Source organism: Mycteria americana, chromosome 3, assembly GCF_035582795.1.
Source record: "Mycteria americana isolate JAX WOST 10 ecotype Jacksonville Zoo and Gardens chromosome 3, USCA_MyAme_1.0, whole genome shotgun sequence".
Lineage (NCBI taxonomy): Eukaryota > Metazoa > Chordata > Aves > Ciconiiformes > Ciconiidae > Mycteria > Mycteria americana.
In genome coordinates this window covers 111,682,158-111,696,509 of record NC_134367.1, presented here as the reverse complement: position 1 = coordinate 111,696,509, position 14,352 = coordinate 111,682,158, and the positions used below count along the sequence as shown (strand labels likewise).

The 14,352-nt window shown below is 37.5% G+C and overlaps 1 protein-coding gene across 2 annotated transcripts in view; it reads left to right on the top strand.

Moving 5' to 3' along the window:
• The window catches only part of FBXO11 (F-box protein 11), a 79,170-nt gene that overhangs the window by 39,772 nt on the left and 25,046 nt on the right, over window positions 1-14,352 (top strand). The window contains exons 4-7 of one of the 2 annotated variants that reach the window (XM_075496587.1): window positions 6,260-6,401; window positions 7,720-7,849; window positions 8,927-9,010; window positions 9,093-9,225. In XM_075496587.1, the coding sequence (XP_075352702.1) occupies window positions 6,260-6,401; window positions 7,720-7,849; window positions 8,927-9,010; window positions 9,093-9,225 (489 nt within the window). Of the gene's footprint in view, window positions 1-6,256; window positions 6,402-7,719; window positions 7,850-8,926; window positions 9,011-9,092; window positions 9,226-14,352 lie in introns of both variants that reach the window. The other variant, XM_075496586.1, reaches the window with a different exon arrangement.

The window sequence follows — 14,352 nt, the reverse complement described above, 5'->3', positions numbered from 1 at the left end:
GTATATATATTTTGCATATGTATACAGTATATGTACATTGTATAATACACATACATGCAATACATGTGTATGTGATTATATTGTGTGTGTATACATGTGGTTTTTGTTTGTGCGCACACATTGTATATACATATATATACATACACACACACACACACGTATATAGGCACACATATCCTACTTGTTCTTTTTTCTGTGTCGTTTTCCAGTCTCTCTGCTTCTACCTCTTTTTGTGTCCTGACACATTCTTTAGTTCCAGGATATCTGCTGTCACTTTTCCCTGGAAAATCAACACCAACGCTTGCCAACTCCCATTGATGTGGTTTCTGTTGCTTTTCTTGGGGTTTTTTTTAGCCCATGTCTCCCTTAACATTGTGAATTAAAACTGAGCAGCTGGCACAAGGCTTTGGTCCATTTTCATTGCTTCTGTTGAAGTCTGCTCTTTCTGGCTTCTCACTTCTCCATAGTGTAGATTTTATCTTTCAAGCCCTCTGTCTCTTTCCCCCTCTGTTTTATTCTCCCCCCTGACCTTGATTAACCCTTAATTTCAGCAACTGTTTAAGAGTCATTTAACCTCAGATTTATATCCTTGAAATAGCCAGAACCAACTGAACATCAACCTGTGTCATTCTACTTCCAGTTTCATTTCCTGATTTGATATCTGAAGCCTTGTGCAAAGTCGTCTTGTCATGGACTCGGTTTCTCTTGCCAGTTCTTAGTTTTTCTTCAAGGTCATTTGCTTTTGATGTATTCATCATTATGCTTTTACTTGCCTTCTTGCTTTAGTGAAGGTATGTAACTTTGCTTGAGTCCTGTGGTACAAATTACAGCATGAATGACACTAATTTCCAGAGGCATTCTCCACACTTTCGCTGTGCATTCCTTTTGTTACATTCTTGAGCTCATGTGGGGAAAGTACAGGGATTGTGGAGGCTTCTTCAGCATGGAATTACCAGAGGAATTGTAAACAATGATTTTTATAATTGTGCTTTTAAGATTGTATTCAAACCAGTCACGATCTAACAAGGGAGTGTCCTTCTCAACCCATTTTCTATTAATCTCTTTCCCAGTGTGGATGATGGGTTGCTGCTTTTTTTTTTTTTTTTTTTTTTAATTTTCCCCATTGAGTTTGAGATATTCCTCTAAATTTGTACAAGTATTGATTCCGGTGAGATTCCCCCCGCCCTGTTTTTTGTTAGCATAGATAATGATAGCTGTTGTGACTAAGTTACAGGCATGAGACTTTCTGGATTGTCATCAGTGGAGATTGTATATTGTCATCTGGAACATATAGCTGTTTATTTTAGAACGATGAAATGAAGGCATGGGACTAGAAACATAGGAAAATATCTTGATGGAGAACCGTTCCTTCTTGTATGGACTCTGAGTTGAGGAAAATTTGGCGGAGAGGAAAGGAGAAATGCCAGTCAATTAGTTTCCAACTGGAGTAGAGCCAGTAGTTGGAAAAACAGAAGACTATTCCTTATTTTAATGCTGATTTCAGAATTAGTGCTGCTGAGAGAGTTCCTATTTCAAATTGGGGGGGGGGGGGGGAATCAGTCTCAGATACTGTCAAGAAGAACACATTAGAATTTTGAAATACTGACTTTTTTTTTTCTGTTATTTGCAACCCTGTCCTCCAGTGGTCTCTGGAGTGGACAATGAGTTTTTCAATCCTGAGACAGAAAGATTAATTAATATACAAGAATCCTGATGAGAAAGCAACATGCTATAGAAAATATGTAAAGAATTTTTCACTTAAACTCTTTTAAGTGGAATACAAAAAATGAAGAAACCAAAAATTTAGGTAAGAGAAGGGTATGATGGAGCTGTGCTGCTTATATCACAAACCTACAAATGCAGCATGTGTTTGACATCTGTAGAAAACACGTACAGCTTTTAGATCTTACTGATCCAAACATATTAGCATATGATACAAATAATATTTCTTGATTTACAGAAAGATTTAAATTCAATGTATTCTGACTGTCTTCTTACGTTACCTCAACTGTAAACGTATGCTTCCACTTACCAGGTTATTTTGGTCTTCAGTACCACTTGTCTCATCATGCCATTTTAATCCAGGGTTTTAATCATTTGACATACTCTTGCTTTTTGTTTATTACTGCGTAGGTTTTTTCCTCTCTTGCTTTAAGATGACTACATTTGCATATCTGTTTTACACTGGGCAATTCTTGCTGACTTTTAACCATCTTTGGAAGACTTCAGTTCAGAGACGAGTAATTTCTTTCTTTTCACTGAACTAAGGAGTTGCAGTAGATACTGAGACTGTAGGTTACTGGATCACTTGTTGACTGTTCTGTACACTAGGTACCTGCACAGCTCATAGTTCACAGAACTTACTGCCTTTTTAAATTTATCTTTGCCTTTTCCTATTGATTTATAAGAGATTTTTCCAAGAATACTGCATGCTATGTTTTCTGACATATTTCTACTTCTTAACAAGAAAATATTTTTACTAAATGCCTCCTTATGGAACAAAAGCTATTTGTCTCCATCTTCTCCACTAAAATGGACCAAAAAGGTATCCATACAAGACAGAATTTACAGTTTGGGGTTCATGGGATGGTATTCTTCGTCTTTGTACAAAGAAGGTAATTCACTTTCAGGCAGCTTTCCCTGCCCTTTGTCTTGGTATTACTATACTAGTTTCTATCTACTAAATGATCAAAATTGAAACTGAATTAACTTCACGCATATCCTGTGGAAACAGAATGACATAACCAGCTGTGTTTCTAATTTTCAGTTGTCTAGTATGTTAACACTTTATTAAAATCATAAATAGTTCAACTGTCAACTTATATTAGGGCAAAGATGAAGATTGGTGATGATCTCTTGCACTTTATTTTTATTCTTGTTTATTTTTAACTCTCATTTGGAAAACTGTCAGGCTTTTTTTAATAAGAGTATGCATTTTGTACTTAACCTTCACTTTGTCAAGAGGTATAAAACTGTCAGGAGTAGCAGCACACAAATGTTTCTGATTTGGTGGTCAGACAAATCTTTAAAAATGTTTTGGCTTATTTTTGTAAACTGGGAGGAAGAACATATTGAATGCATCCTTGCTTTGACAGATTACTAAAAGATACCCAAAATGTGAAGTGTGAATTTAGAAAACAAAAGCATGGAGTTCTCTTGGACCCAGAGTATATTTAAGTCTTCACATTAAGAAGTGAATTGGCTTTTTCAAATTATACTGGAGAATTCCACCTAGTAATCACTATATCAATGATTTGAGTGGAGAAATCTTAAATAAACCCCTTCTTAATTGAAATTGCCCTTCTGCTCAATTAAATCTCTTGCTTCTACAGGATTTTGGATAAAGGTGGGTGAGGATAGCAAGCACCTGTAAAATCATCATCTTCATTTTGCAAGCAGTGCCTAAGTTTCTGAGTAAATACAGCTTGAAAAATTGCAGGGTGTGGGGAAGTTTATTGTGGTGGGTTTTTTTTAATTGCAAGAAGACTTTTGATACCTTCAAAGTTGGTCCCTGCCCCTTGCAGTAAGGAAACACATCTGGATTTCAAATTTCATTTTGAGATTGGGCCTAGGGAGGAAAATGGGAGTATGAACTGTTGAGCAATGGGAGGCACTACACTAGTGAACTTCCTCCTTCAATAAAAAAATTAATCAAGCTCCTAACATATATAAACTTAAAGGAAGAAGAAATTCTGCAGGTTGTTTAGGGACATAACTGATTGTCTTAAGAAGATGATCAAATTGTATGCCTCGGGGATTTGTGTGTTAAAAGGAGAAGACGGGTCATGGAAGGCTTGTGAGGATTTAGTCTTCTACTGTCTTACAAGCTGAAATGCAATGTTGTGAATGCAAGGCAGTACCTCCACATCTAACTGGAAAGCTACCAGAAAAAGATGAATTCAGAAGCAATGTCCAATTATCCTGTGATGCGTTTCAAGGGTAATTAGGACTGTAGAATGAATTGCAGCTGCCTGTTTGACACAGAAAAGAACCTTTATATCTCTAGTGAAAAAGGACCTTTTTGAAAACCAGCATTGATCATCCATGTTACACTTTTTGGTGATCCCCAGCCATGTTCACCTTACGGACTGCTGGTATATGCTCTGCAGACTTTTGGGCTCCCCAAGTCTCTCTTGAGAATAAGACCTTTCCAGACTACTTGCTTTTTATTAGTTTTGCTACCTTAGTGGCTTCAGCCTGGCTCATAAGTTGTTTGTTGTTGTTTGGCTGGTTGGTTTGGTTTTTGAATAAAAATAATTTCTTAATGTGGCATTAATAATACTGCTGCTGAAGGGAACTGTCTTGGCCAGCTTCTGGACATTCATTCCTGTCTCTTTCCTTGTGCCCATGCTAGCACTTCTGTAGCTTGCAATGAACTGCAACAAGGAGCTCATCCATAAGAAAAGTAGTTTGGAAGAGGATGGGTAAGGATGAGGAAAAATTCTGGTTTATTCTGTCCATGATCAGTACTACCAACTTAAAGGATACTTTGGGAGCAAATAGCTACAGGCATAGGGAATGGTGAAACTCATCCCTTTTGTACAGCATAGATTTTTGTTGGATTAAAGTGGCATGTACCTGTAGTTTATGACTGTAAGCTGTGTTACTGTTGAGAGCAGCCATCAGTCAATTGGATAAATGCCCTTTGAGCATCTTAGAGAAAATCAGTATTAGTGAATAACCAAGGTGACATTCATACAATGGTGCAACAGGGAGCAGGTTCAGGGAAAGTCACTGCAAAGTCAGTAATATTTCAGAATTTCTACTAAGTGGTCTGACCACAGATGTAAGCATGACACCCTGGAAAAACAGCTTTAATCAGTTCTGTTATAGTACACAGGTTCTGGTAATGTGGTCTGTAGACCACAGTTTAGCATCTTTGTAAAAGCCACAGTTCTGGTCCTTGCAGTTCACATCTTCTCTTCTAGCTGGAAATAAGTTATTTGTGCGGCTTTGCCCAGGGAAGACTTGGGGCTTATCTCTCTCCCCCCCCGCTCTTTTCCCCACGCTTGCTGGGGAAATAATATCTTAATATTACATTTTTTTTCTCCTTTTTTTTTTTGTGGCATCTCACATGGAAGCTATTTTTCAGAATGTTATTCCCTCAAATTTAGTAGGTCATCTTTCTGAGGGTCACTTTAGTAGTCTTCCTGTAGTAGCCAGAATCACTCTCCTATTCCTCCCTAGGTTCAGATGTTCTAGGAAGAAAATGAATAATGCAAGGGGCATTACATGGATGTAATTGCATTATGAATGTAACAGGAGCTTTTAATGCCTTGCATACAAATTCTCTGAACTTTGGAAGCTGTTCTTTACGGTTCTGCCTGAGAAAGTATCCTAAAGACAGTAACCAAGCAAGTGACCTATGCAAACAGAACTCCCCTGCTCTGAGGATACCTGCCACAGAAGAGTCTCGTGAGAACGCAAACTACAGATGGGGGTTTCCTATATGAACTGTCATATGTACAGTGCGCGTGTGCCCAAGAGCAGGGGTTTAGCAAAGTGTGCTCATGTCTCCACACAATGATATGGGAAACCCTACTTTCTCAAACCTCTCTCAAGAAATACAGCATCTGGCAAGGCTAACACTTCTTCTGGCTTAGATTTTTCATTTATAAAAGAGAGAGCATAAAATGGGAGTAAGTGGAAGGAGGAGACTTTGGAATTATTGCTGGCTACCAGTTCCCTGCATCTCGGATGTTCTTTTTCCTAATGTGTTCGCTGCGAGAGAACAAGGAAGTTTTTTCTAGTAGTTCTTCCAGACAGTGACTATTTCGGAGTAAATTCTTTTGTGTTTGAAAACATTTGCAGAGATTTTGACTTTGGGACTGGATTATTATTATTATTATTATATGGATAATGTGGGTTAATTGAACCACAATGAAGCTAATAGCAGTGAGGAGCCAGTATATCTGGAACATGCAGAGTAGCCTATTTAATGTCTGCAATTGTATGCAGATTGATTCCTCCAATAGAAAAGGTGAACTAAAAAGTTTTGAAAGAGGACTTGAAGTCTGTAACTTCTAACTGACTCCAGAGTCAACCATTTACCTCTTTTTTTTTTTTTTTTTTTTTTTTTTTTTTGCCTTTAGATTTAGATGAAATGTACTTTAAAAAACAAACAAACAAAAACCTGCTTTGAGATCATTGGCATTTTAACTGGGAATCTTTCAAATGGCAAGTTGGTGATCTATTTTGGTCAGAATTCGGGCTGGTTAAATGTGTCAATAATCTTATATAGATTACTGTTTAATAGCAGCACCTGCAGAACAATATCTTCAGGAGAAGTTGCCAGATGAAGTGGTTCTAAAGATCTTCTCCTACCTGCTGGAGCAGGATCTCTGTAGAGCAGCTTGTGTGTGTAAACGCTTCAGTGAGCTGGCTAATGATCCAATTTTGTGGTAAGTGAAAAGCAATTCCTCATTATCTTGAGAAATATTAGATGTGCTGCACGAGATGCCAGTTCAATAGAAAAATTGAAATGTTGGTTGCAATTAGTTGAATTAAAACCAATTGTATTTTAATATGTCTGGTTTACCTAAGCATTATTTGTTACTTATGAATATCTGATGATATGTGTTAAACAGTAAAACTTTTGATTCTCTAGTAGTGTAGATATTAGTTAACTAATGGCTATTTTAAAAAATCAGTGAGGTATTCCTTCAGTAGCCACTCCTTTCCTTCTTCCCCTCTTTAACCTTTTCGAGGCTTCTGTGGGGATTGTGTTACTCAATGCAAAAGAAACAACACATTTCTTAATGTTACATGCAAGTTTTCTCTGGTGTTACTTAGATTTTTTTTGTTTGGTTTGATTTTTGTTTGTTTTATTTAATGGTTGGATACTCAGGCAGTTTTCCCCCATATGAATCCACCCTACCCCTGGGTTATTGAGAGCTTGGATAAATGGGATCTAAATTTGTAAATTTTTTAATAAGGGAAAAATAACATGTTTCTTGGGCTGTTTCTTTAAAAGAAAGATTAAGACTAAAAGAAGAAGAATAAAATTTGAGTATAACATCACGAAAATGCCCCCTCCCCCCTCAAAGACAGTTTTGGGGATTGTCTGGTCAGATGAATTACAACTTCTGAGATTCAGTGGCATCTTGTAAGTCTGGGCTTAATATCAGCAGGCTCAGACACTGCAATTATTTGTATTCTGGCACTAATCAAAAGAATCCAATTGTTGTGTACTTCATGTGCCATTTTCTTCTTTTTAAGCCACTGTAATCTGTCCACTGATGAACTCTTTTTGAAATACAGTGCATCATTTGTTCTTTGTGAATGCATTTTTTTTTTCAGCCTTTTTTTGGCAAGGTGAGGAAGAGGTGGTGGCACACTTTGTCTTTAGTTTACTTGTTCTCATGCTACTAACTCTCCTAAGTGTTAAAGCAATGCTGTAGTTAATACACCATTAGACTCTGATTCCACTAACAGTGTAACTAACTGCTTAAATTTCTTCATGGAAACTACATGTTGAGCTTGGATCATGAAACACATGTCAGAATTTTCTGTTGGACTGACTTCTGTGGGTTTTTTAAGAAAAAATTGTTTTGGAAGTGTGTTAAAGTGGTTGGTACTGACCTTGGTGAAATTCACTGTCACAGACTGGCAAATGCTGTTGGAAAAAGAAACAGTTTTTAACATTTGGTGTGTTGTATTAAAATGGAAGAGTAATCAGAAATACATTAATTTTCTTTTCTGCTTGACACTTCCACACAGGAAAAGATTGTATATGGAAGTATTTGAGTATACTCGTCCGATGATGCATCCTGAACCTGGTAAATTTTATCAGATTAATCCAGAAGAATATGAACATCCAAATCCCTGGAAAGAAAGCTTTCAGCAACTGGTAACAGTAGTATTCATTTATATTCCAATCTAAAGATGGTTTATAAAAGTAAAAACCCCAACTTCTGAAATGTGGCTGACAATAGTAATTATTTTGGTTTTAGACTCTAAATAAGACGATGGGACTGAGGAGGTGGGGAGAGATCCTTGTATTGTGTTATGTACTAGGGGGATATCTGAAGTTATTTCCTGTTTTGAGGCATGCTTTAGGGAGACACATCATGGTAAAGTGGAGTGCTTGAGCAGCCAGCTCTTCTGTCTTGGGTTTTCCTCATGTTTTGCATCACCGAAATTCTGTGGAAGAGATTGTCATGGTCTGTAGCTCGCAAATAAACTTCCAATATATTGTTGTTGTCATATATTATTAAACCAGTGTGCATGCTGGTTGTCAGATTCGTATGCATCTTCCTCTAGTAAACCAAACAGTATATTGATAATATCACTTGGGCTTAAATAGTCATTTACAGCTGATGTGACTGGAGCTAAACAAGTTACCTTTAAGACATGTGATTGAACCTCTAATCCAAAGTGTCAAAGAATGGCTGGGCATAATATTTGAAAAACATAATTAAGGGAAATAAGTGTCAAGGTGAGTGTATTATACAATGCTGTGTGTAATTCATTAATGAAATGCTGTAGCTTGTTGAGGACAAATACTTGACTGGGCTTCTTTGTTCAGTACTCAATCAAAAGTGAAGGTATAGGATTCTTTTTTCCTCACTGTATAAATGCAGTTTGTTTTGTGGCAAGCTGCGAGAAAATCAAAAGATGGAAATAAGAACATCTGTTGTGGAGTGGATAAGGTACACGAAGCTTTTCAGTCCCTTTAGAGGCTTCTGGCTGTGTAAGTAGGTTAGCCTCTTGGTTTAGTTGATCACTCTCTTAGGCTCAGACTTTTTTTTGGTGTTGCCGTTTCAAATTGAGTGCCTAATAGGGGAGGTCAGAATATGATCCTTAGTTCCTGAAACAAACTGGTATCAGCAAATGGCTTGTTAATTAGGGCACTAGTAGATTTCTTGTCTATGCATTCAGATCCACCTATCTGCAAGCTTATCATAAACTGTTTTCCTTGTTTCAGTACAAAGGAGCACATGTAAAGCCAGGTTTTGCTGAACACTTTTACAGTAATCCTGCAAGATACAAAGGAAGAGAAAATATGTTGGTATGTTTCTAAAGCAGTTCTTAAGAATATTTATATATCTTTGCATGGATATTTCTCTCTTAACTTGTCCCGTTTCTTCTAGTATTATGATACCATTGAGGACGCTCTTGGTGGAGTTCAAGAAGCTCATTTTGATGGACTTATCTTTGTTCACTCTGGTATATATACTGATGAATGGATATATATAGAATCGCCAATCACCATGATCGGTGCAGGTATTTAAACTGAGAGCATCTTTGTCTCAAAGTATGACTTGTGTTAATTACCACCTTAATCACAAAGATAGTCTGGTGTATTAAATATCCACTATAAATGCCCATCTTTCTTCATCAGCCTAGTAAATAAGTATTTTCTGTACAAGTGTCATTAACTAAAAAGTAGCTGATGCTTCAGACTGAAGTACCATTGTCTGCTTGTTAGTTCTTGGAATAACTTATTTATCTTTATTTCATTAGGAGAAAAAAATTAAATTTGTCAGAAAGTATACTCAGTTACATGACTGCAGTTGAAATTTTCAGGTGGTTCTTAGGTTATATATAAACAAATTGCGTATCTCCAGAGTAGAATCCAGCAGTGGGAACAAGTTCAAATTAGTATCTGTCCCATTTTCTTCAGCGTTGTAATTCCATCTTGAGGAAGTAAATGAGAGCATCCAGCGGAAAGGGTCTGAGACTGGAGGTTCTTTCTCTGTTCGTCTCCCAACTGTTCCTCTAAAGGAGAACCTTTATGGAGAAGGAAATAAGAGTTTCAGAATAGGAAAAGTTTAGGAAGTTAATATAAGACGATACACTTGGCTGCAAATTGTTGTGCTTGTGGAGCTGTTTGGTTTTCCTGTCTCTATTGTGAGCATGCTAATCCCCAGTAGCACGATAGTGTGGTAAGAATTTAGACTGTCTTAATGTCTGGTAGAGATCTTGGTTAAGAGGTCTCGGACTTCTTGCTCCTGTGGTGACTGAACTGCCTGCTTTTTCTGAGATACTATCTGTCTGGGTTGGTTTTTTTGGGGGTGTTTTGGGTGGCGGGGTTTTTTTGGTGTGTGTGGGGGTGGGTTTCTTGTTGGTTTTGGTTTTTTGTTTGTGTGGGTTTGTTTTTTTGATGGTTGTGTGGGGTTTTTTGGATGTGGGTTTCTCTCTCTTTTTATTTTATTTTTTTAAGTCCTTCTTTCCAGGTATCTATCTGTTCTTCATACCAACTGTTTTGTTCTTGAGTGAGCCTATTCTGTCACATCATGCCTGGGTTTTGCAGCCTTGGCAGTGAGAATGATTTTGAGCAATGCAGTCAGATTGTTCCAGTGTTAGTTTTAAAACTTGTCCCTGCAGATCTGCAAGATGCAGCTGCGTTAGTATGTTAGTTTGTCAGTTCATGACTACATTTCTGAAGCTAACATCCTGAACATCCCCACTTACAGTGCTTTGGTTTGTGTTGTGGGGAGGTTTTGGAGCACAAACTGCATTCCTTTTGGATGAGACTAATCCAAGAGACATGTTCCTGGAATACTCTTACTGCACTCTAGTAGTCTGTGTGTGTACAGTCAGTAGGACCAGGCTAGGACTAGTCCAAAGTCGCAGTCTCTTCTGCCCTCCCTGTCCTGCAATGCATGTGGTGTGGATATCTGATCCTCAGCACTATTTTGCTCTGTAGTACCACTCCTGTTACGCTGCAGTGCTTGCTAAGGCAGACGTGGCCTTAGACAAATAGCAAAATACCCCCAGCTTCTGTTTCAGATAGGGGATGACAGTAATAGATGCCAGTACAAATAGGGCAAGTCATATTCATGAAGTTTTTAAAATCCAGAAGAAACTGGATCAGCACTGTCCTAAGATACAAAACTTCTCCATTACTTCATGAAACTTGAAACGACATCTCTGATACCTGGTTAAACTTCTGCATGCTCTCTGGCTCCTTTTAAGTTTTGAAAGGCCCTCTGCTTTCCCTTCCACTGGAATTAACTAAGTTATTCAGAAAAAGTTAATCTTAACGACAGTTCTTTAAAAGCTAGGGATCTGCATTGTGCATTTTTGTAACAGTATAGCTGTCTTGGGGAACAAAACCTCCAAGAGGAATCCAGAAATGCTAGATGTATTTATATTACAGTTTCTGGCACTGCTGACTCTTCACTTCCTCAGACTTTCTCCACTGGATGGTCAGTGACACTGTAGAGGGAGTCAATTTTCATTTGTCTGGAAAAGAAAACAAATTAAAGTGAACCACTAAGCCTTGGAGAACTAGCTCTTCTCTGTTCAGTCTGGCATGCTCTTCAGAATGGTTGGATTAAGGCAGCACCAAATCTCTCCGCAGTTCTACTCAAATTTCTTTAATAGTTTCTTCTGCTGACTTCTGAAGAAGCACAACATTATTAGAAAGGCAGCTTTACATACCTCAAGCTTTCAAGAAGCTTCTGCTTTCTCATATAAGCAAAATGTTCTTACAGAATAATGCCTCGTATTCTAGGTTTGTTGTTCTGTTTAATTTTGGGGTTATTTCTTTCTTTCCTTAAATCTAGGGGAAAGAGTCAGGTTTAGAAGGAAGCTTTTGGAGATATTACTAGTACTGTAGCTTATCTGAACTGTCAAATAAGAAGCACGAGTAGAGGTCCTGTAAGGAAATTGATCCATCTGGTTCAGTGGACAGAAATACCTATGAATTTCTTAAAATAATTCTGTTTTCCAGGGTTGGGGAGGGGGTGTCAGATAACTGCAGGAATACCGGCCTTCCATGGAGTCCTCATCTGACTCAAGACAGAAAGTCCTTTGTCTTAATAGCTGAATTTCAGCAGTTGTACAGACATGTGTCCTGATCTGAGAATCTTCACTGAATATGTGTGTTTTTTCTGTGGTTTAGGAGATACAGCTTTCACTTTTTCCCTTTATTTTCCATTTGACTTAAATAATGTGCAAGTAAGTGAAAAAGGGATTATCAAAGGATTTTTCCAATCAAGAAAAAATTAGTAAAAACAGTAAGAAGAATTATTGTAATTTTAAGGGTAGAAAAATCTAAAATGGTAAAGACTGTCATAATTAGGTGGGGTTTTTTACTTTCGAGTGCGAGAGAACATTCACATGCCTGAACTCTTATTTAAATACCCATTCTGCATCTTTGAATTGAAAATTATTCTTTAGGCTAGTTTAGAGCTGTGTTCTTTGCTGTTAGATTTTTACAGACTGCAAGATCTAAAGGGGTCTCTGCATTTTTTTGCCTGATATGATTGAACAGGGTCACAGTTATTTCCTGCAGAATCTAGTTATTTTTCTGTTAATGCACTGAAAGGTGAAATTGTTTTATTCCTTTTGAGGAACAAAAGAATTCTGAGGCAACATCCAGTTAATTTTTAATTCTTTAGGAAGTCCCTTATCGTAGGCTTCCTGTTAAATTATTTCTAAATGGTCTCATCTTGGTCCTTAAACTGAGCGTGAATTCTGATCCCATGGAACAAGACTCCCTTAGACTTCAGCAAATAGATTTCTTGGGAGCTATATTTTGCTTGATTATGAAATTAGTGGCCCTTTTCTTTCTTCTTCCTTTCTTATACTGGTTTCTCTCTTCTAAAGTGGTCTAAGCTGAAATACCTATATTTCTCTGAATAACTCTTTTACAAAGATTCAATAGGATGTTGCAGAGAATTTCTTTGATGCATTTAGAATGAAACCAATGCTTGAGCAAGTCCCTTTTCCCTCTTCAGCCTTTTCCTGGGAGTGGAATCGAAATGCAGTGGTCTTACTAATTGGCGTGTTCCATAATGGGCATTCTGGGACCTCCCAAACTCAGAGACCTGTAAAGTAACTCATGTGCTGAGAGGAAGGAGATGTCTGTAGAGAACATCATCCAAGTGCATGGCAAACACCTCCAAGCCCAATTCCACAAATCTTTCTGCTTTGTTTGATAATGTTTCAGAGCATCCAATGTGAAGTGCAATTTTTCCTTGCACCCCTAAGAGGGAATACAGTTCTGATGTTAATTTGTGGCTCTCTTATTTCCGATTAAGGGCTCCATTGATTTTTCTGGGTTTGATTCGCCTGCAATACTGTGGTGCCATTCTTTCTCAGATGCTGAGGTATACTCATGTGTGTATGCTAGTGCATTTGCACCATGGTGAATATACAGAAATGTTACCAGGCCACAGAAGAATACTTTGTATGACTACACAAGTCCTCATCAAAGCTTCTTCTGGTTGTTAGCTAGTACTAAGTGAATAGTGGTATGAAGAAGAGCTAGACTACCTTAAAGTATTTGCAGCTCTGCAGTAATGAAAGCAGAGATCTGGCTTTTAGATAGTGAGAACAAGCTGGATAATGATGTAAATGTTGCTTCATTCTGATGGCACCTTTCTGCCTGAGTGATAAAGAACAGGACATACCACTTGTCTGTACTAGTGTCAACAGACAACAGAAAAAGATCTGCTCATGAGAAATGCTGTGCATAGGCTCTTCAATAAAATACAGAATTTAGGGCAAATATCTGGTCATGTTTGTGTGTCTCAAGTTGGGAATGGTTTGAAATTGCTATCAGATAAGTTACCCGCTGTAATATGCGAAACTTCCATGCTCACATTTCATGTATTGAGGAAGGCTTCTTCTGGCTTGCGTATTTAATGTGCAGTTTTGAATCAGACAAACTATCTTGCTTGTGAATGAGTATCATTGAATTTATACCAATGTCAGACTGTTGTTAACTTGTGCTCCCTCTGCTGGCCGTTGCCATAACAATGTAAACATTTCCTTCCCCTGGATTAAGGATAAAGAATAGAGCAGAGCCTTGCTGTTAACATGGGAAATCAAATTGCAAATTATGGGAGCTTGCAAATGAACCATCTTGAAACCTTCTGTACATACTTTCAGAAGTATAGTTCAATCTAATTTTGTAAGATTTTCTTCTAAAGAATAATGAGGATATCACTTCAAAACTCTGAATCTTACATTTGAGAAGTGTGGGGAGGTCACTCATAGGTCATGAGCAGATTACAAAGTAGTTGTTTAAATTGGTTCAAATTAGTGATGGAATGTATGTGTTTAGCTTTAACAAAAGGGTTTAGAATACCAAAATAAATTGTATTTAGAATTACAGTGCCTCTAGACTGGTATCCACGTTTAAACTGTTAATTCAGTTTGTAATAAATAGTAGTCAAAAACTAGCTCTGTACAAGTGAAGATTTTTCTCATGGTACTACATATTAAATCGGTGCAAGATTGTCTTAGTTAGACTAGTTTCTTCATTGTCTTTGAAACTTTCTGTTTTAAGATTCTTCTGACATGAAGACTATTTATGTGCCAGGAAGAGTGTTCATTTTCCTTTGTTGCTTTGAATAGAATTCTAGAAGTCTTTTGAGGATTTTTTTTTTCAGTGGC